This window comes from Triticum aestivum, chromosome 6D (genome assembly GCF_018294505.1).
Source record: "Triticum aestivum cultivar Chinese Spring chromosome 6D, IWGSC CS RefSeq v2.1, whole genome shotgun sequence".
Lineage (NCBI taxonomy): Eukaryota > Viridiplantae > Streptophyta > Magnoliopsida > Poales > Poaceae > Triticum > Triticum aestivum.
This window is the reverse complement of record NC_057811.1, coordinates 1,964,068-1,988,223: the sequence shown is the minus strand read 5'-3', so window position 1 is coordinate 1,988,223 and position 24,156 is coordinate 1,964,068. Positions and strand designations below refer to the sequence as shown.

The 24,156-nt window shown below is 44.5% G+C and overlaps 2 protein-coding genes across 2 annotated transcripts; one reads left to right on the top strand and one right to left on the bottom strand.

The window, feature by feature from the left end:
- Nucleotides 1–3,485: 3,485 nt before the first annotated feature.
- Nucleotides 3,486–4,580, top strand: LOC123146419 (BTB/POZ and MATH domain-containing protein 3-like). Its single transcript, XM_044566069.1, has one exon. It carries the CDS (start codon nucleotides 3,486–3,488, stop codon nucleotides 4,578–4,580), a length of 1,095 nt encoding a protein of 364 aa, XP_044422004.1.
- Nucleotides 4,581–21,571: 16,991 nt separating this feature from the next.
- On the bottom strand, nucleotides 21,572–23,497 carry LOC123142894 (uncharacterized). Its single transcript, XM_044561599.1, has one exon. The coding sequence runs from the start codon at nucleotides 23,137–23,139 to the stop codon at nucleotides 22,183–22,185; it is 957 nt and encodes a 318-aa protein (XP_044417534.1). The 5' UTR covers nucleotides 23,140–23,497; the 3' UTR covers nucleotides 21,572–22,182.
- Nucleotides 23,498–24,156: the final 659 nt, after the last annotated feature.

The window sequence follows — 24,156 nt, the reverse complement described above, 5'->3', positions numbered from 1 at the left end:
CTTAAAAAAAAACCTCAGCTCCAGCCAGATGCTGACGCGTGGATGCCTATTGGTCCCGGTTGGTGTCACCAACCGGGACCAAAGGCCCCCCTGCCTGGGCTGGCCGCAGCGGCCACGTGGAGGACCTTCTGTCCCGGTTCGTGTAAGAACCGGGACTAAAGGGTTAGGGCATTAGTAACGACCCTTTAGTCCCGGTTCGAAAACCGGGACAAAAGGCCCTTACCAACCGGGGTAAAAGCCCCTTTTTCTACTACTGCCGGTACGTTGATTGCATTTTTTATGAGGACAATTTCCCGGCATTAGGGGGAGAGAATAACCACAAAGAATGCCGAGAAATAGATTGGGATGTGAAAGGCATCCAGTCCTTAGTTCCACGTACAAATGATTCTGAACTGGAGGTTCAAAAGATTATAAATTTGCAAAATATTGCAAATAATCTGCCAGATGCATTTACTGATTATAAAGGTGTCACAAAATCAAATGTTCCCGCTATGAATGTGCCAGAGAGAGTGGATGTGACCCATAGATCTACTCAGCCACCTAAGAGGGGGAGGAATCTAGACACAAAGGACAAGGCTTCGCAAAAGGGTCCAAGGGGAATGAGGAATCCTCAAATAGTAAATGCAAGTCAACAAAATGTTGATATTCAACCTAGGGTTGAAGGACACCTGAAGGATGTTGGACATCCAGAACCCAACACGAGTGTGCACACAAATTTTGGTGTTGGGACATCGGAAGACCTTGATCCAATTGTTGAGGGAAATCACGAAGGATCAAAAGGTATTGATGAGATATCCATTAATTATATTGATTCAGGAGAATCATACAATAGAAAGACTATAGTTGTCGACATTTATTTCGCCTCTAGAATTGTAGAAGGCCTTGATTTGGATCGAGAACCTAAGTCCATGGCAGAGTGCATGAAGCGCTCAGACTAGTCCAAATGGAAGGCAGCAATTGAGGACGAATTGCGCTCGCTCATAAAAAGAGGGGTATTCACTGCACTAATACCCACTCCTCAGCATGTGTTCCCTGTGGGAGCAAAATGGGTATTCGTTCGTAAGAGGAACGAGAACAATGAGGTGGTGAGATATAAGGCGAGGCTTGTAGCACAGGGGTTCACGCAGAGACCCGACATCGATTATGATGAAACATATTCTCCTGTTATGAGTGGAACAACGTTCCGATATTTGATATCACTGGCAGTGAAAATGAATTTGTCTATCCAACTGATGGATGTTGTGACTGCATATTTATATGGGTCACTGGATTCGGATATTTATATGAAAGTTCCTGAGGGAATGAAGCTTCCGAATCCAAAGGCTAATCGCAACATGTATTGCGTAAAGCTTCAGAAGTCATTATATGGCTTAAAGCAGTCGGGAAGAATGTGGTATAACCGACTGATTATATTCCTTCTTCAGAAGGGTTACTCAAACAACAGTGACTGCCCATGTGTGTTTATTAAGAAATCTAAGAATGGATTTTACATTATTTTTGTGTATGTGGATGATGTGAATATCATTGGGACTACACAAGAAATACTTGAGGCAAGTAATCATCTTAAGACGGAGTTTGAGATGAAAGATCTGGGTAAGACTAAATTTTGTTTGGGCTTACAACTTGAATATCTTCCTTCAGGAATACTTGTTCATCAGTCTGCTTATATCCAAAAGATTCTTGAGAAATTTAATATGGATAAAGCATATCCATCGAAAACACCAATGGTTGTTAGATCTCTTGATAGAGATAAAGACCCATTTAGACCTAAGGGTGATGATGAAGAGGTATTAGGACCTAAGTTTCCTTACCCCAGTGCTATTGGAGCATTAATGTATCTAGCAAACTGCACCAGGCCTGATATATCATTTGCAGTAAATTTATTTGCTAGATTCAGTGCATCACCAACAAAGAGGCATTGGGTTGGTGTGAAGAACGTTTTCAGATATCTTCAAGGAACCAAAGATCTTGGTTTGTTCTATCGGAAAAATCAAAATAAGACCATGGTGGGATATTGTGATGCTGGATACTTATAGGATCCCCATAATGCCAGATCACAGACTGGTTTTGTCTTCTTGAGTGGAGGTACGGCCTTTTCTTGGAAGTCGACAAAACAAACTCTGGTGGCTACGTCCACGAATCATTCTGAAATTATTTCTTTGTTTGAAGCATCATGTGAATGTGCATGGCTTCGCAGAATGATTAACTTTGTTGAAAGTTCAACTGGGATTGGATTGTTGGAATCACCCACTATTATCTATGAAGATAATGCTGCATGTATTACACAGATGCAAACAGGTTATATAAAGAGTAATATTACAAAGCATATTTCTCCTAAGTTATTTTATCCCCATGAGTTACAGGAAACTGGGGAGATAAATATGTTGCAAACGAAGTCATGTGACAATCTTGCCGATTTGTTTACAAAGTCATTACCAAGTTCTTTATTTGAGAAGTACATCAACGGAATTGGTATGAAACGACTTCGGGACTTGCAAAGTTCAGGGGGAGTGTCTCCCTGAATGATAATCTGTTTGTGATCCTCGGATCTTTGATATTGCACTCTTTTCCTTTATAAGTTTTTCCTAAATGGTTTCTTATGGAAGGTTTTTAATGAGGCAATAGTAATACATGCATTATGATATGTCGGTTTCTCCTAATTTTCCCACTAGGTTTTTGGAAGGAGTTTTTGATGGCATATTGTACATATCTTCTCATATTTTTCCTATAGGGTTTTTGGAGGAGACTGATCATGATGATGATGATGGTGATGGTGATGATGATGTTTACAAGAATAATGAAAGCAGGGATTAGGGGGAGTGTTAAGATTTAGTTAATTAGTTTAATTAAAAGGAAATCCCAGCTTTTCCAAACCGATGTGCGGTTTCTCCCCCGATGGGTCACGTCCTAATGTAACGGACGCGTCCTTCTAATCTTGCCTCTTGTAAGCGTCGCGACTGTGCGACGTGTCCCCTCCGGACATATAAATATATACATCATTGCAGTCAATCAACAGAGATCATTTTACTGTTCAGGCACAGTTACAGAGACGACACGCGCGCGCAGGCACGCAAGCATACAGTAGCACCGGTGTGAATCCATGTCAAGCGGAAACGGCAGCCTCCTCGGAACTGTAAACGCGCATTAATCGTAATTAACCGGCGGAGGAGACGGATGGCCGCTGCTGGATTAATTACGACGTTTGAACACAACGAGGTTGTGAAAAGGAGAGGGAGGTCGTGCATTTATATAAATGATCGAGCCTCTCTCAGCAATCAGCACCTCACTCTCGCCGTCTCCTCTCCCTGAACCTCACCCTCGCCGTCTCCTCGGCCGACTCGTCTCATCCTCTCCGACCCCGGCGATCCTCCATTCTCGGATCAGTAAGTGCATGCAGGCATCACCGTACTCCATCCGATATCACAGGATTCTCATCAGTTCGTATGTATGTTTCTCGCAGCTCTACTATTGGAGGTTTCTCAGGCATGGCCTTCGCTGGCGTATCTCTCATCGCCGACGGCAGGCTGTGCGCCTCCACCGAGTCTGTCTTCGACTCCGGCGCCGACAGCGGATACCACTTGCTCGTTGTTGAAGGCTACTCGCGCACCAAAGAGACAACTCCCAACAGGAAGTGGATCCTGTCTCGTCCTTTCATTGTTGGAGGCTGTCGCTGGACGGTCGAGTACTACCCTAATGGTTATGGCAGTGGTGACCAAGACTTCATCTCGGTTTTCCTTGAACTCGACGAATCTGTCAGGAACGAAGTTCAGGCTCACGTTGCCTTCAGTTTCATTGACCAACCTGAGTTGCGAGTGTCAAAGCTCATCCGTCAAAACCAACCATGTTACTTCCATGATCACTGCTGTAATGTTGATGAACAGCCAGCAAGATTTGTGACAAAGGAGGCTTTCGAAAGATCAAGCCATCTCAAGAATGACAGCTTCGTCATACGGTGTGATGTCATTGTCAAGGACGACGAAGATGATGAGGACTATTATGAAGAGGAGGAGCATGAGCGTGCTCGTCCGTTCATCAAATTGCCGCCGTCCGACTTGCCAAGCAATTTTAGCGATCTGCTCCTAAGCAAGGAGGGTGCCGACATTACGTTCGAGGTTGGCAGCAAGAAGTTGGCTGCACACCGGTGCGTGCTTGCAGCCCGATCTACCGTCTTCAAGAAACAGCTCTTTGGCACCATGAGTGAGGGCGCTGTTACACCAGGTGTCGTGAAGATAGATGGCATCGAAGCAAATGTCTTTGCTGGATTGCTTACTTTCATCTACACTGATGGAATGCCTGACTTTGATGATGACAAAGGTCAAAAGCATGCAACATGGCTGCTGCAGTTGCTTGAAGCTGCGGAAAGTTATGATCTCCAAAAGTTAAAGTTGGTCTGTGAAGAGAAGTTGGCCAATCTGATATGCGAGGACAGGGTTGCAGGCATTATTCTTGCCGCTGAGTGGAGACGCTGCCGCTGGTTGAAGGAGGCCTGCTTGGAGTTCATCAAAACTCACACGAGTTTGCACAATGCTGTTACAGCGGATGCCCTGGAGCAGATAATCAGGACCTATGTATCACCCTAACATAACCAAAGTTGTAGAAATGTTTGAGCGAATCTTGGATGAACTGGACAAGCCATTGAAGCAAAACTTCCATGGACTACTGTAAGGTACTTATCCACGTATTTATGTTCCTTTTTTAATTTTTAGTGGGGTTGTCCTGAAAGAATATTTTGAAATAACTTGACCTACACATTTATATTGTTCCAGTGAAGATTCAACACATAATATGTGCGTACAAAGTGCAAGTTGTACCATTCCTGAAGACATAACCCTTGCAAATTCAAAAATCATCCAATGGTTACCAACTCTTTGAGAAAGCAGCATGCACTAGATTCAACAATTAAACACAAGCAATAAAGTTCAATGGTATCATTAAACATATTTCATTTATGTACAGATTTGATTTAAGGCTGGTCTACCTGAAACAAACAAAATCGGATAAATGTATTATCGTCGTGTCTATGCGCGCACAGCCTCGCCAGCGACCATTGCCCGAATCCCCTGCCATGGTGCAGAGCAACCATCTACCGTGTACTACTCTCCCTCCCTCCGCTTCCGAGCAGAGGGTTAGCGCCATTGCCCAGGCAACATCACTGCCAAAGTCCCACATTGGCTGCTGCCGCGAGCGGGTCGGAAAGGGCGGAGTTTGTAGGCGATTGGTCGGTGATTTCCTTTTTTGTATCATGGGGATGCTTGGTGATTTCCTGGCATTTTTTATTCAGCGCTTCAGGCGCCCGTTACAACAAGTTTTGCAAACAGGCGGACACTCTCCTCTGCGCTGGGCCGCCCATCTTCCCCCCCTTTATTTCCCCCCTTTTTAAGGCCCCAAAAAAAAGTATGCTAGTAGGTCTCAAACCGGCTACCTCCTGGTCCTTTGTTAGCTGCGCTAACCACCCCACCATCCTCACCTGATGTGCTCAATTACACCGTTTTCTATTCGTATTCTTTTTCATTTTTTATTGGAAAGGTTCTATTTGATTTTTTTTCTTTTTTCATTTTGCTAATTGAAATGAACATTTCGAAGTTGATTTTTTTCAAAATCAGTAAAAAATTACAAAATTTATGATCTTTTTTCAAAATTGATAAAAAAATCAAATCAATGAACCTTTTCCAATATCAATGATTTTTTTCCAAATTTTATAATTTATAAAAAAATCAAACAAATAGTTTTCAAATTCGATGAATTTTTTCAAATCGATAAATTTTTTCAAAGTCATGAACATTTTTCAAAATTTGTGAACATTTTTTAATTCACAATTTTTTTGCTCAGTTTTTCTCCCAAATGGGATTGAGCAAGCCAGGAAAACCAGAGCAAATTCAGGATCTACATGGACCGGCCCAGTACCGTCGGCGTGTGGGCACCAGGGAGGTTCCCTGGTGCCCAAAGCGCCTAATAGGGGCTCCCTGATTTCCTTGGCGGCGGCACTCCATGAATTTGTTTTTTATATTAGGTAAGGGATTTTAATTTTCATGCCCTTGGTTCTTTAGTTGTGCTTGCAGATATGATGCAATTGTTTCAGTAATTACTGGATTGAGCACCTGTTTTGGTGTGGGATTTAATAACTACGGGATTGGTTTGGTAAGCACAACCAAGCAACCAGGGGCACAAAAATAGAAATCCCTTTAGATAATGACATCCTTGGACGGTTTGGGCCTTTGGCTCTGGGCCATTTCCGTTCACTTGCGAGCTGCATTATGTAAAAGAGGGTTGAGAATCATTCACGTACCCGTTCTGGCTCGGTGGCGCATGAGGGTTCATGATGGCCAGTCCTACTGCCGGATAGGTCCCTGAATAACGACCCTTTTTTGTTGGATCACTAAATAGCGACCTATCACGTACCCCCTCGCGCGCTTGGTGCTCTATATGGGCCGGCCCAATTTGGGTTTCATCCTCACCGGTTTTGGACAAGAGTGTATCGTAGGCTCATAGCTCTGAAGAATGAACCAACATGATCAGCAATTATAAACTACTATTTTGGTAACGTATAACATACATAGCACAAATAATGGGTCATTTTAATCGCAGGTACTGTGCTAGCAGTGACCACTGCTAAAACACTTGCGAAGACAACACCTTTTGACTCGATGGAGGGCTATATATATATATATATGTGTGTGTGTGTGTGTGTGCGCGCGCGCGTGTAAAATGTTTAGATGTCTATTTAGAAATAAATCCCACCTCCCTCTTTTCAATTCCATTGGTTTTCCTTCTTATTTCTTATATTTATATAGCATTGTTTTTATAATATGTGATACACATTTTACAGAAACATGACAATTATTTTTCAACTATGCAATTAATATTTTTTGAATACATAATGAAAAATTTGGATGCATGAATGTGAGCATATTTCCCCCATGACGTCATTTACTTGTTGTTGCAAATTTTACGTGGCTGCTACGGGCTTAGCAAGAACCGTTTTTACCTATGCATCAAAACCACAACGATAGTTTGTCAAGTTGGTGCTGTTTTAACCTTCGCAAGGACCGGGCGTAGCCACACTCGGTTCAACTAAAGTTGGAGAAACTGACATCCGCCAGCCACCTGTGTGCAAAGCAAGTCCGTAGAACCAGTCTCGCGTAAGCGTACGCGTAATGTCTGTCCGGGCCACTTCATCCAACAATACCGCCGAACCGAACCAAAGTATGACATGCTGGTAAGTAGTATGATTTATATCGCCCACAACTCACTTGTGTTCTACTCGTGCATATAACATCAATGCATAAAACCAGGCTCGGATGCCACTGCTGGGGAACGTAGTAATTTCAAAAAAATTCCTACGCACACGCAAGATCATGTTGATGCATAGCAACGAGAGGGGAGAGTGTTGTCCACGTACCCTCATAGACCGAAAGCGGAAGCGTTAGCACAACGCGGTTGATGTAGTCGTACGTCTTCACGATCCGACCGATCAAGTACCGAACGCACGGCACCTCCGAGTTCAGCACACGTTCAGCCCGATGACGTCCCTCGAACTCCGATCCAGCCGAGTGTTGAGGGAGAGTTTCGTCAGCACGACGGCGTGGTGACGATGATGATGTTCTATCGACGCAGGGCTTCGCCTAAGCACCGCTACAGTATTATCGAGGTGGACTATGATGGAGGGGGGCACCGCACACGGCTAAAAGATCAAACGATCAATTGTTGTGTCTTTGGGGTGCCCCCCTGCCCCCGTATATAAAGGAGCAAGGGGGGACGTGCGGCCGGCCAGGGAGGAGGCGCGCCAGGAAGAGTCCTACTCCCACCGGGAGTAGGACTCCCTCCCTTCCTTGTTGGAATAGGAGAAGGGGGGGAAAGAGGTGGAGGAGGAGAAGGAAAGGGGGGGGGGCGCCGCCCCCCTCTCCTTGTCCTATTCGGACTAGGGGGAGGGGCGTGCGGCCCTGCCCTGGCCGCCTCTCCTCTTCTCCACTAAGGCCCACTATGGCCCATTAACCCCAGGGGGGTTCCGGTAACCCCTTCGGTACTCCGGTAAAATCCCGATTTCACCCGGAACACTTCCGATATCCAAATATAGGCTTCCAATATATCAATCTTCATGTCTCGACCATTTCGAGACTCCTCGTCATGTCCGTGATCACATTCGGGACTCCGAACAACCTTCGGTACATCAAAACATATAAACTCATAATATAACTGTCATCGAAACGTTAAGCGTGCGGACCCTACGGGTTCGAGAACTATGTAGACATGACCGAGACACGTCTCCGGTCAATAACCAATAGCGGAACCTGGATGCTCATATTGGCTCCCACATATTCTACGAAGATCTTTATCGGTCAGACCGCATAACAACATACGTTGTTCCCTTTGCCATCGGTATGTTACTTGCCCGAGATTCGATCATCGGTATCTCAATACCTAGTTCAATCTCGTTACCGGCAAGTCTCTTTACTCGTTCCATAATACATCATCCCGCAACTAACGCATTAGTTGCAATGCTTGCAAGGCTTAAGTGATGTGCATTACCGAGTGGGCCCAGAGATACCTCTCCGACAATCGGAGTGACAAATCCTAATCTCGAAATACGCCAACCCAACAAGTACCTTCGGAGACACCTGTAGAGCACCTTTATAATCACCCAGTTACGTTGTGACGTTTGGTAGCACACAAAGTGTTCCTCCGATAAACGGGAGTTGCATAATCTCATAGTCATAGAAACATGTATAAGTCATGAAGAAAGCAATAGCAACAGACTAAACGATCGAGTGCTAAGCTAACGGAATGGGTCAAGTCAATCACATCATTCTCCTAATGATGTGATCCCGTTAATCAAATAACAACTCTTTGTCCACGGTTAGGAAACATAACCATCTTTGATTAACGAGCTAGTCAAGTAGAGGCATACTAGTGACACTCTGTTTGTCTATGTATTCACACATGTATTATGTTTCCGGTTAATACAATTCTAGCATGAATAATAAACATTTATCATGATATAAGGAAATAAATAATAACTTTATTATTGCCTCTAGGGCATATTTCCTTAAGTCTCCCACTTGCACTAGAGTCAATAATCTAGTTCACATCACCATGTGATTTAATACCAATAGTTCATATCATCATGTGATTAACACCCATACTTCACATCGTCATGTGACCAACACCCAAAGGGTTTACTAGAGTCAATAATCCAGTTCACATCGCTATGTGATTAACACCCAAAGAGTACTAAGGTGTGATCATGTTTTGGTTGTGAGAGAAGTTTAGTCAACGGGTCTGCCACATTCAGATCCGTATGTATTTTGCAAATTTCTATGTCAACAATGCTCTGCACGGAGCTACTCTAGCTAATTGCTCCCACTTTCAATATGTATCCAGATTGAGACTTAGAGTCATCTGGATCAGTGTCAAAATTTGCATCGACGTAACCCTTTACGACGAACCTTTTTGTCACCTCCATAACCGAGAAACATATCCTTATTCCACTAAGGATAATTTTGACCGATGTCCAGTGATCTACTCCTAGATTACTATTGTACTCCCTTGCCAAAATCAGTGTAGGGTATACAATTGATCTGGTACACAGCATGACATACTTTATAGAACCTATGGCCAAGGCATAGGGAATTACTTTCATTCTCTTTCTATCTTCTGCCGTGGTCGGGTTTTTAGTCTTACTCAATTTCACACCTTGTAACACAGGCAAGAACTCTTTCTTTGACTGTTCCATTTTGAACTACTTTCAAATCTTGTCAAGGTATGTACTCATTGAAAAAAATTGTCAAGCGTCTTGATCTATCTCTATAGATCTTGATGCTCAATATGTAAGCAGCTTCACCGAGGTCTTTCTTTGAAAAACTCCTTTCAAACACTCCTTTATGCTTTGCAGAATAATTCTACATTATTTCCGATCAACAATATGTCATACACATATACTTATCAGAAATGTTGTAGTGCTCCCACTCACTTTCTTGTAAATACAGGCTTCACCGCAAGTCTGTATAAAACTATATCCTTTGATCAACTTATCAAAGCGTATATTTCAACTCCGAGATGCTTCCACCAGTCCATAGATGGATCGCTGGAGCTTGCATATTTTGTTAGCACCTTTAGGATTGGCAAAACCTTCTGGTTGCATCATATACAACTCTTCTTTAATAAATCCATTAAGGAATGCAGTTTTGTTCATCCATTTGCCAGATTTCATAAAATGCGGCAATTGCTAACATGATTCGGACAGACTTAAGCATAGATACGAGTGAGAAACTCTCATCGTAGTCAACACCTTGAACTTGTCGAAAACCTTTTGCGACAATTCTAGCTTTGTAGATAGTAACACTACTATCAGCGTCCGTCTTCCTCTTGAAGATCCATTTGATCTCAATGGCTTGCCGATCATTGGGCAAGTCAATCAAAGTCCATACTTTGTTCTCATACATGGATCTTATCTTAGATTTCATGGCCTCAAGCCATTTCGCGGAATCTGGGCTCATCATCGCTTCCTCATAGTTCGTAGGTTCGTCATGGTCAAGTAACATGACCTCCAGAATAGGATTACCGTACCACTCTGGTGTGGATCTCACTCTGGTTTACCTACGAGGTTCGGTAGTAACTTGATCTGAAGTTACATGATCATCATCATTAGCTTCCTCACTAATTGGTGTAGTAGTCACAGGAACAGATTTCCGTGATGAAATACTTTCCAATAAGGGAGCAGGTACAGTTACCTCATCAAGTTCTACTTTCCTCCCACTCACTTCTTTCGAGAGAAACTCCTTCTCCAGAAAGGATCCATTTTCAGCAACGAATATCTTGCCTTCGGATCTGTGATAGAAGGTGTACCCAACATTTTCTTTTGGGTATCCTATGAAGACGCATTTCTCCGATTTGGGTTTGAGCTTATCAGGTTGAAACTTTTTCACATAAGCATTGCAACCTCAAACTTTAAGAAACGACAGCTTAGGTTTCTTGTCAAACCATAGTTCATACGGTGTCGTCTCAACGGATTTAGATGGTGCCCTATTTAACGTGAATGTATCTGTCTCTAATGCATAACCCTAAAACGATAGTGGTAGATCGGTAAGAGACATCATAGATCGCACCATATCTAATAAAGTACGGTTACGACGTTCGGACACACCATTACACTGTGGTGTTTCAGGTGGCGTGAATAGTGAAACTATTTCACATTGTTTTAACTGAAGGCCAAACTCGTAACTCAAATATTTTACCTCTGCGATCATATCATAGAAACTTTTATTTTTGTTACGATGATTCTCCACTTTACTCTGAAATTCTTTGAACTTTTCAAATGTTTCAGACTTGTTTCATCAAGTAGATATACCCATATCTGCTCAAATCATCTGTGAATGTCAGAAAATAATGATACCCGCCGCAAGCCTTAATATTCATCAGACCACATACATCAGTATGTATGATTTCCAACAAATCTGTTGCTTGCTCCATTGTTCCGGAGAATGGCGTTTTAGTCATCTTGCCCAAGAGGCATGGTTCGCAAGCATCAAGTGATTCATAGCCAAGTGATTCCAAAATCCCATCAGCATGGAGTTTCTTCATGCGCTTTACACCAATATGACCTAAACGGCAGTGCCACAAATAAGTTGCACTATCATTATTAACTTTGCATCTTTTGGCTTCATTATTATGAATATGTGTATCACTACGATCGAGATCCAACAAACCATTTTATTGGGTGTATGACCATAGAAGGTTTTATTCATGTAAACAGAACAACAATTATTCTCTAATTTAAATGAATAACCGTATTGCAACAAACATGATCAAATCATATTCATGCTCAACGCAAACACCAAATAACACTTATTTAGTTTCAACACTAATCCCGAAAGTATAGGGAGTGTGCGATGATGATCATATCAATCTTGGAACTACTTCCAACACACATCGTCACCTTGCCTTTTACTAGTTTCTGTTTATTCTGCAACTCCCGTTTCGAGTTACTACTCTTAGCAACTGAACCAGTATCAAATGCCGAGGGGTTGCTATAAACACTAGTAAAGTACACATCAATAACATGTATATACAATATACCTTTGTTCACTTTGCCATCCTTCTTATCCGCCAAATACTTGGGGTAGTTCCGCTTCCAGTGACCAGTCCCTTTGCAGTAGAAGCACTTAGTCTCAGGCTTAGGACCAGACTTGGGCTTCTTCACTTGAGCAGCAACTTGCTTGCCGTTCTTCTTGAAGTTCCCCTTCTTCCCTTTGCCCTTTTCTTGAAACTAGTGGTCTCGTCAACCATCAACACTTGATGTTTTTCTTGATTTCTACCTTCGTCGATTTCAGCATTACGAAGAGCTTGGGAATTGTTTCTGTTATCCCTTGCATATTATAGTTCATCATGAAGTTCTACTAACTTGATGATGGTGACTAGAGAATTCTGTCAATCACTATCTTATCTGGAACTCCCACTTGATTCAAGCGATTGTAGTACCCGGACAATCTGAGCACATGCTCACTGCTTGAGCTATTCTCCTCCATCTTTTAGCTGTAGAACTTGTTGGAGATTTCATATCTCTCAACTCGTGTATTTGCTTGAAATATTAACTTCAACTTCTGGAACATCTCATATGGTCCATGACGTTCAAAACGTCTTTGAAGTCCCGATTCTAAGCCGTTCAAAACGTCTTTAAAACATGGTGCACTAAACTATCAAGTAGTCATCATATTGAGCTAGCCAAACGTTCATAATGTCTGCATCTGCTCCTGCAATAGGTCTGTCACTTAGCGGTGCAGCAAGGACATAATTCTTCTGTGCAGCAATGAGGATAAACCTCGGATCACGGACCCAGTCCGCATCATTGCTACTATCATCTTTCAACTTAGTTTTCTCTAGGAACATATATAAAACATAGGGAAGCAACAACGCGAGCTATTGATCTACAACATAGATATGCTAATACTACCAGGACTAAGTTCATGATAAATTAAAGTTTAATTAATCATATTACTTAAGAACTCCCACTTAGATAGACATCCCTCTAATCTTCTAAGTGATCACGTGATCCATATCAACTAAACCATGTCCGATCATCACGTGAGATGGAGTAGTTTCAATGGTGAACATCACTATGTTGATCATATCTACTATATGATTCACGCTCGACCTTTCGGTCTCAGTGTTTCGAGGCCATATCTGTTATATGCTAGGCTCGTCAAGTTTAACCTGAGTATTCCGCGTGTGCAACTGTTTTGCACCCGTTGTATTTGAACGTAGAGCCTATCACACCCGATCATTATGTGGTGTCTCAGCACGAAGAACTTTCGCAACGGTGCATACTCAGGGAGAACACTTATACTTTGATAATTTAGTGAGAGATCATCTTGTAATGCTACCGTCAATCAAAGCAAGATAAGATGCATAAAACATAAACATCACATGCAATCAATATAAGTGATATGATATGGCCATCATCATCTTGTGCTTGTGATCTCCATCTCCGAAGCACCGTCATGATCACCATCGTTACCGGCATGACACCTTGATCTTCATCGTAGCATCGTTGTCGTCTCGCCAATCTTATGCTTCTACGACTATCGCTACCGCTTAGTGATTAGTAAAGCATTACAGGGCGATTGCATTGCATACGATAAAGCGACAACCATATGGCTCCTGCCAGTTGCCGATAACTCGATTACAAAACATGATCATCTCATACAATAAAAATTAGCATCATGTCTTGACCATATCACATCACAACATGCCTTGCAAAAACAAGTTAGACGTCCTCTACTTTGTTGTTGCAAATTTTACGTGGCTGCTACGGGCTTAGCAAGAACCGTTCTTATCTACGCATCAAAACCACAACGATAGTTTGTCAAGTTGGTGCTGTTTTAACCTTCGCAAAGACCGGGCGTAGCCACACTCGGTTCAACTAAAGTTGGAGAAACTGACACCCGCCAGCCACCTGTGTGCAAAGCACGTCGGTAGAACCAGTCTCGCATAAGCGGACGCGTAATGTCGGTCCGGACCGCTTCATCCAACAATACCGCCGAACCAAAGTATGACATGCTGGTAAGCAGTATGATTTATATCGCCCATAACTCACTTGTGTTCTACTCGTGCATATAACATCAACGCATAAAACCAGGCTCGGATGCCACTGTTGGGGAACGTAGTAATTTCAAAAAAATTCCTACGCACACGCAAGATCATGGTGATCATAGCAACGAGAGGGGAGAGTGTTGTCCACGTCCCCTCGTAGACCGAAAGCGGAAGCGTTAGCACAACGTGGTTGATGTAGTCGTACGTATTCACGATCCGACCGATCAAGTACCGAACGCACGGCACCTCCGAGTTCAGGACACGTTCAGCCCGATGACGTCCCTCGAACTCCGATCCAGCCGAGTGTTGAGGGAGAGTTTCGTCAGCACGACGGCGTGGTGACGATGATGATGTTCTACCGACGCAGGGCTTCGCCTAAGCACCGCTACAGTATTATCGAGGTGGACTATGGTGGAGGGGGCACCGCACACGGCTAAAAGATCAAACGATCAATTGTTGTGTCTTTGGGGTGCCCCCCTGCCCCCGTATATAAAGGAGCAAGGGGGGAGGTGCGGCCGGCCAGGGAGGAGGCGCGCCAGGAGGAGTCCTACTCCCACCGGGAGTAGGACTCCCTCCCTTCCTTGTTGGAATAGGAGAAGGGGGGAAAGAGGTGGAGGAGGAGAAGGAAAGGGGGGGCGGCGCCCCCCTCTCCTTGTCCTATTCGGACTAGGGGGGAGGGGCGCGCGGCCCTGCCCTGGCCGCCTCTCCTCTTCTCCACTAAGGCCCACTATGGCCCATTAACCCCAGGGGGGGTTCCGGTAACCCCTTCGGTACTCCGGTAAAATCCCGATTTCACCCGGAACACTTCCGATATCCAAATATAGGCTTCCAATATATCAATCTTCATGTCTCGACCATTTCGAGACTCCTCGTCATGTCCGTGATCACATTCGGGACTCCGAACAACCTTCGGTACATCAAAACATATAAACTCATAATATAACTATCATCGAAACATTAAGCGTGCGGACCCTACGGGTTCGAGAACTATGTAGACATGACCGAGACACGTCTCCGGTCAATAACCAATAGCGGAACCTGGATGCTCATATTGGCTCCCACATATTCTACGAAGATCTTTATCGGTCAGACCGCATAACAACATACGTTGTTCCCTTTGCCATCGGTATGTTACTTGCCCGAGATTCGATCATCGGTATCTCAATACCTAGTTCAATCTCGTTACCGGCAAGTCTCTTTACTCGTTCCATAATACATCATCCCGCAACTAACGCATTAGTTGCAATGCTTGCAAGGCTTAAGTGATGTGCATTACCGAGTGGGCCCAGAGATACCTCTCCGACAATCGGAGTGACAAATCCTAATCTCGAAATACGCCAACCCAACAAGTACCTTCGGAGACACCTGTAGAGCACCTTTATAATCACCCAGTTACGTTGTGACGTTTGGTAGCACACAAAGTGTTCCTCCGGTAAACGGGAGTTGCATAATCTGATAGTCATAGAAACATGTATAAGTCATGAAGAAAGCAATGCAACATACTAAACGATCGAGTGCTAAGCAAACGGAATGGGTCAAGTCAATCACATCATTCTCCTAATGATGTGATCCCCGTTAATCAAATAGCAACTCTTCATCCATGGTTAGGAAACATTGTAGGAGATATGCCCTAGAGGCAATAATAAATGTTATTGATTATCTCCCTGTTCATAATTATGTTTATGTTCCATGCTATAACTGTTGTGGTTGCCGAGCCCGTATATCCATAAAGGCTCTGGGGAGAACCCATATGCACGTGTGGAATAATACACGGTAAAATGTATTCCTAGTCGTGCCTCTAAGACTAGGTCAAGTCTTGCATGATGATTATGTTTTCCCAATCATGGGCATGTCTATGCCAAGCAATTTTGAGGGCACAATGTCAGGAAGGACATTTGTGTTGAATCGACCCGAATTGATGTTATGCTATGAGATACATTCGTCACAAGTTAATGGTTTATAACACAGAGATAGTTAATGTTTGCATAATTCCTTAGACCATGAGAGTATCGAGTTTCTTCATGCTTGCTTCATGAACTTTGGGGTTTGTTAAACGTCATCCGTAACTGGATGGCTATTACGGCGGCTTACGGGTTCATGGGAAAGTATGTTAAGTGACTCGATAGCTCGAGATTGGGATTTGCTCCTCCGACGATGGAGAGATATACTCGGGCCCTCTCGGTGTTACGGTATCCATCATCGTCTGGCCAGACACTTTGTGATTTGATCACGGGGATGCCGGAACACGATAACGAGAAAAGAGAACAATACCGGTAACGAGGTAACTAGCATAGTGGACAAGTTGTTGATCCACGGGAATGCCAACATGTCTCACCTCGGGTATTTGTAACATATCGCGAAGCAACACGAATAGCACACGGCAACTGGAGGTTCACTCGAATATTTATTCGTGTGGGTATAGGGGTCAATATGGGTGTCCACGGCTCCGATGTTGATCATTGATCGGAAGGGGTTCCGGGTCATGTCTATACTTCACCGAACCTATAGGGTCACACGCTTAAGGGTCATCTATCTGCTGAATACTAGACAGGGAGTCTGAGAGAAAATCACCGAAAAAGTTTCGGACAGCGGAATCGTACCGCAGAGAGAGGTCATCGGATAAGTTTCGATGATACCGAAAAGTTGTTTCGGGATACACCATTAAGTCAAATTGGTTTCGGCACATGCCTGATAATTCTTGGAGGATGCCAGAATCATTCTGGAAGCTTTTTGGAATTTTCTGAGATAAAAACCGGAAATGTTCCGGAGCTGCCGGAGCCACTTCAGATGCGTTTCGCAGATGAAAATCACTAAAACCGGAATTGTTTCGGAACGCGTTGAAAATCATTTTAGTGGGTACTGGAAATGTTCTTAGCCCACATAAATATTTTCAGTTCGATCAGACGCTGAAAAATGTCGTCGTGAATAGTGAAAATCAGCTTTATGGTTACTTTATGGAAAGCCACCTTTTGGGGCTTTGCTCCAAAAGATCTTGGGGATGACATGGATGGATAGGAGCCATTTTTTGGGCCCCTCATGGGGGTGTGGCCGGCCACATGGGGTATCCCCCCTTGGGGACCCTCTTGTTCCTTGGTTTCACTCCTAGGTCCTTGTGGAAGGACTTCATTCATGTGCATTTTGGGTTTTTTGTGAAACTACCCTACCCCCTTGGGATTTCCTATAAATAGAGGTGGAGGGGCAGCCCTCCACACTCATCCCTTGCTCTCATACACATGCCATGCATTATCTGGCTTCTTCTCTCCCTCCCACGAAAAGAGTTTCGTAGAGCCGTAAGGCTGTCTGGGTTCCGGCAGGAACTAGTTCTGGACGGCGAAGCCCTGCCGGATAGATGACACCGTATGTGTGCAACTCTGTAGAGAGATCGTAGTTTCGGTCTTAGTTCGTGAGTGCCTCCCGAAGGGCTGTCCGTGTGACCGTCCGAGTTTCGAAGGTCCTCCCGAAGGGCTGTCCGAGTGACCGTTCGAGTTTCGAAGGTCCTCCCGAAGGGCTGTCCGCGACACCGTCCGGGGGGCTGTTCGACCGCCTCCCGGAGGGCTGTCTGAGGAGCAGATGAGGGTATACATCCTCGCGGTTGGGAGGTTGTAAATCCTAGCTGCGGGGATCTGCACCGCCGATCGTCATCGACTCTACTTCCCGCTGCGCTACGAGTCGGTAACGAAAAAGATCAAACCATGTATGCAGTCTCCATAGTGGTCCTGGGCTGGTGCGTAGGTCGGAAATTTTTTGTTTTCTGCTGCGTTCCCTACAGTGGCATCAAGAGCCGTGCTATGCGTAGATGCAGGTTGCGATCTAGAATACATGGAGATGTATGGGTATTGCATAATATAATTAGGTAGTAGATGAGATCTATTGCTGAAAATTATTTATGCGGGTGACAGATGAAATCTGTTACCCGATGTTCTTGTTGCTTCCCTAGAATTTGCGTTTGCTCAATCTCGAGACAGCATGGTGGAATTTGACAAAGTTCTGGCAATTCGTGATCCTGATTGATCATGGAAGTGCTATCAGTTCTTTGGGTTCTGCCGTAGTCAAAAGAAAGATGAAATTCGCAGACGAAAGGGCAATGCAGATATGATCTGCACGGGGGTCATGCGTATGACGGAGTTTAGTATGGGGTTCGAGATTTTATTGTCTCGTGCTTCATACACCCTGCAAAGTTAATCTAGCGACATGAACTATCATACTTGATGATGAACGTTGGTCGCTGCGGTTTAAGTCAAAACCTTAGAAGCCACGTAAAATAAATTTTGCATAAATCGATTAGAGGCGTCTAACTTGGTTTTGCAGGATGTGCATATGATGTGGTATAGCAGTGCTCATACTATTTTGATTATGTATGAGATGACTATATGATGTAATTTGATTAACATGACCTGCGTGTCATGATTCGGCATGATGGTTGGAGCCATATGATTGCACTTTAATGACCTGTGTGTCAACCTTGTTGTAATGCATTATTTTGTTAGCTATAGAGATAGCAATATTATCTGGTGCATCGACAAGGTGGTGGCAATCTTCGCGAAGGTGAACACCGACGCGAATGCCGAAGACGAAGAAATGAAAGACTTCTCCGTCAGAAAGGGCTATACCATATCATGCTATTATGAATTGCCTGAGATGTTTATCCCTTATGATGCACCCTTCTTGATTGCGCGGTAGTCGCTTTTATTAGGGTGATCTCTCACTTAAAATACCAAGTAGTTAGTGTTCTCCCAAGTGTAGCACCGTCACGGCACCTATCTTTTCGGGGTACGCCGTGTCACACGGGTACGAACGATTAGAGAAGTGTGAGGCGGGTGAGTTGAGACCTCGCAGCGAGATCACTTAGTTGTCTTGACGTTCAGGCATGACCGTCATGAGCTCGGAACACACGCATCGAAAGATGAACAAGAGTCACATAGAGATGTGATTGGCAAGTTGGCCTACCGGTTGAGATTTTTCGTCATCAGTGGTGTTACACCAATGGCGAACAATTGAAATGTGGGTCTTGTATCACTCACAATCAATTTTGAGAGATATTGATTTGAGTGGGAGCGCACTGTTGAATTAACATGTTTAATTCTTAATGCAATTAATTATGAACATTGTCTAAGTGTTATATGCAAAATAGTTGTAGAATAATGGCTCGCGTTTCCACCTTCCCTGTTAAAATTGAATAGCTGTTAAATATCTGGTTAAAACTTTACGATTGGTACCGTAATATGAGGATTGTCCTCAAAAGTGCCGAGAAGGACTTTGTCCTATCGCATGCTTTCCGTATCCTCCCGCTAATGCTATGGATCATGTGACTCTCGTCCTTTGATCCAAAGGCTAGAATTCTATTACGGTCGAGTGGAATATGTTTGCTTCCATGAAACCCAAACTTCGAAAGTTGGGATAGTTATATGATATTCATGGAACTGAAAATTATTTTCAGATACAAACAAAGCAATGTTTGTTTGCAAGTATTAGTAAAAGTGTTTACTATGCATTTGACTGTTGGGAAAGGGATCCAGAAGAACGCCTGTCATATAATGAAAGGTGAATAAAACAACAACTTAAAGAGAAAGGAAGTGTCCAAAGGGTGTTAGTATGACTTACACGCCTAGGAAGTCCGGGGCTAATGCCACTCTTAAGTTGGGTGCTTCTTCTGAGAGTAGGAGAAATACTAAAAGTTAAACTGCCGTCCGTGACACCGTCCGGGGGGCTGTTCGACCGCCTCCCGGAGGGCTGTCTGAGGAGCAGATGAGGGTATACATCCTCGCGGTTGGGAGGTTGTAAATCCTAGCTGCGGGGATCTGCACCGCCGATCGTCATCGACTCTACTTCCCGCTGCGCTACGAGTCGGTAACGAAAAAGATCAAACCATGTATGCAGTCTCCGTAGTGGTCCTGGGCTGGTGCGTAGGTCGGAAATTTTTTGTTTTCTGTTGCGTTCCCCTTCAAACATAACCATCTTTGATTAACGAGCTAGTCAAGTAGAGGCATACTAGTGACACTCTGTTTGTCTATGTATTCACACATGTATTATGTTTCCGGTTAATACAATTCTAGCATGAATAATAAACATTTATCATGATATAAGGAAATAAATAATAACTTTATTATTGTCTCTAGGGCATATTTCCTTCATACGCAAATAGGAAACTCTAGAATATGTAAAATATTTATGTGGGGCTAGTTACCGAACAATTAGCATTATGCTTCTTTACCCTTTTTTTCATCTTAAATGTGTCTCACATATTATAAAGGATTCAATATTTTTTTTGTACATGTACTTACTCAATATTTGATAATGGAATACAAATAAAGAATAGCATTGTGTAGAACATATAGGGTGTTCATCAGGATAGAAAATCAATCTAGCTAAACGAGCGACCTTGATTTTGCGAGATTTTCCATTCCTGGAGGCGACGTCTCAAGGTGGAGGAAATATCGTGAGGAATATAATTCTTGATCAGTTCTTCATAGCCGGTAACAAAAAGCAGTTAAATCATTCAGAGCATCTGGTAAAATGAAAGTAGGGGGCTCAGAGTTGGTCTTGTACCGCTTAAAAGCATGCCTGCGCAAGCTCTCACGTCAGCATGAACAACTGAGGAAAGCTGCTGTTTTAGGCCCATCTAATAACTCAGCCGAGACCAAAACAATGCAATTTGACAAGGATCCTAAGCCCAATCAACGCGAGACTCTTTAGTTCTCCCAGATGAGATTAAATCATTCCTGCTAAAGAAGATAGGATTAAATGTTTTGAGCTGTTATGGTCAAAAGTCTGACGGTTGATACTTGATACGTTCCCAGATGAGATCAAACGAAGCAAATAGAGAACTGGCTAGTAAGTTCAAAACTGAAAATTCATAATAACATCCCTTCTTTATCATAACAACTGAGACAGAAGTGCTAAAGTTGTGACTTGTGTTGGATTAGCGATGAAAATTCATAAGTATTGACTGGATGTGCCAATACAACACAGATGACTAAATTGGAAAATAGCCTACAATTAGCTGAAGCTTATTACGTGAGTCCGAATCAGAGTTTTTAAGTTGACAATCAAAAGGAATTTGAGTTTCAAACTGTATCCAGCAAACAGGTGGAAATCCCATACTGTTTATAAGTTATAGCATGGCTGAAGAGAAGGAACTCATTCAGGAGCATTGCACGCATAGAAGGAGAATTTTCAACCACAGTAAAGCAGCAGAGTGTCATGCAATAAAACAAAGATGACCAGATTGGTCAATAGCCTATAAGTAACTAAAATTCATTCCACACAAACGAACCGTGTCAGAGAAGAAGAATAGTGAACCAGAGCAAGACAGCAGAGCACTTTGGGCAAAATAGCCTACAATTAGGTAAAACCCATCCACACGAATGAACCATATCATTGCGAGCCAGTATCAGACTTGTTTAAGTTGACTGTTGATTCTGCCATCACTACCACTACAAAAGAACCTTGAGTTTCATGCTGTATCCAACAAACAGGTGAAAATGTCATAACCAGGTGAATGCAAGAGATATTTATCAGTTGTAGCATGGCTTCAAAACAGGGAATTCATTCAGGAATCAGTATGAACTGCAAGCAGAGAAAGAAGAATTTCCATCCACATCAAAAACAGCAGTGTGTCCATCAGTGAACACTCTTAAGAATGAACGAACGAACAGGGTCAGCTATTATCAGCTTCTATTTCAGTTTCTGAATCCAGCAGTTTATTGTATAACATACATAGTACAAAGAATGGGACGAATTATTAACACCTACAAGTTACCGACGCGGGGACATTTCGGTGTGCATCTTCCACTCCCAGGCACCGTCCGTTGCGATGTTGTCCATTATGGTAGCCTCATTACTGTCGCCAGCAGCGAAATATCGGCAAACCACAACGAAGACAACAAATTCTGAATTGATTGTGGAGGGCTATCGACGCACTGTGATCTTGCTCATATGCACTGCAACCAATTACCTAGGCAGGCTAGTGAACCTGAAACATCGTCGCGACAACATGGAAGAGCAGCATTTGGTTAACTTGATTGAAGAGGGACTTTACACCAGGACACATTGTGGTTGTGCTTGCAGCAGGAGAAACATTTCTCTGTCATGAAACAGCTAATGTTGTTGCTGCTGATGTCTGTGACTGCGAGCAGTAAAGAGGTTGAGACGCCTCCTGCCTTGGGTCTTGCTCCTGGTGGTGGAAGGGGTGCGGTGGAAGCGCAGCATCCCGGCGTCGGGGCTCCGGCGGGGCGACGGGCAGTGGACGCTGCTGCTGCGGCCGAGCCAGTAGAACCTCCTGAGCAGGGAGTCGCGGCGGCCGGCGCTATGTACATGCGCGTGCAGCGAGTCGGCCGGCGACACCTCCGAGTCGACGCCGCCGGCGGACGACGACACGGAGTGGCTGCCCCCGTTGACCCGGGCCGCGGCGCCGCCCTGCGCCCGGGACCTCCCCGCGGCGTCCGCGTCCGTCTCCCGCCATGAGTGGGACGAGAGGGATCTGCTGAGGAAGCCCGCCACCGGGTTCGCCGCCCGGCGGGTGCGGTCCCACCACGGCCTGAGCGGGGCCTTGGAGGTGGAGCCGGAGTGGAGCACGAGCGCGGAGGCGGAAGCAGGGGCGGTGGTGCTGGGCGCAGCGGCGGCGGCGGAGGTTGAGGCGGAGGCGGAGGCGGAGTCGTTGGCGTCCCAGGACTGGCGCGAGGGGAGCCAGGAGGCGGGGTCGTGGCCGTGCTCGCAGCAGACGATCCACTCGCAGGACTGCCGGAGGGAGCGCTTCCGCTGCAGCGGCGGGTCGGCCCGGGGCTCGGGATCTTGCTCCCCGGGCCCGTGCGGCGCGGGCCGGTCCTGCTGGTCGTGGAGCTGGAAGAGGCGGAGCAGCGTCGTCCTGCCCCCGCCTTCCTCCGCCACCTCCACCGGTCGAGGAGGAGGAGGAGGGGGGAGGGGGGACGGGGAGGGGGCCGGGGGCGTGGCCGGGAGCGCGGCGGCGGAGAGGCGCTCGAGGAGGCAGGCGGAGCAGAAGCCCGTGAAGGGCGGCTGCGACGGGTGCCTGGCGCACCTGGACAGGTCGGGATTCATCGCCCGCCGGCCACCGCCACCGCCGCCGCCGCCCGGGAGCCAATTCCACGGCAGGGAAAGGGGATCGATTTGGTTTGACCGGAAAAAAGGCTAGGGCTTTGACCAGCCCGCCGCTCCGCTCCGCTCCTAAGCTCACTCTCACTCTCACTCTCAGTGGGTATGGTGGGGAATCCAATTGGAGAGAGAGCCGTTGTGTGGTTGGCTCCTTTTGTCTCGCTCGCTGCCATGTGGGCCCTGCCTCCCAGCGCAACGGCTCTCTCATCTCATCCATCCTCCCCAAACTGATTTATTAGAGGCAAAAGAGGTTACTGCCTCGTTGTAATGGAGAATAGACCCAGAGGGCATTAGTTTACTACTAGTATCTCTCACGAAATCAGGCAAATGACGTGGTAAACAAATTAAAATTGGGCAGTGATTAAATTGCAATATTCATGATTATGACCATTCATGGTACAATCTCATATAGGCATTACGTCTGTGATAAGTATATTGTTAATCCAACTACATCCACTACTAATACTCCACCCCAAAACCGCTATCCAGTATGCATCTCGATGTCTTAACTTCGCAAGAAACAAAACATTACAATAATCAAGATGACATAATGTAGACATGAAGACATCAATCAATATGATGAAACCCCGTCGTTTTATCCTTAGTGGCATGTATTTTCCCTTTTTGTCACTCGTTTAGATCACCTCAAGATTGAACACACTACAAGGCACCACTCCCTCTAAATAAAAACCCATCAAACTTGGCCAAAGAAGGTAGATAGATCGAAGAACATGCAAATTTATTTAATTATACAACAAGAAAACCTCAAAATCAATTGATTTCAATGAACAATCTCTTGAATTTGTGAACATTTTTTAGAAATTTGCGAACATTCTCTTAATTCATGAACATGTTTTTCAACTCATGAACATATTTTTGGAAATAATGAACATTTTAAAATTAAATACAAGTTTTTCAAATAATTTTTTTTCAAATTCGTGGACATTTTGTAGAATTAGCGAA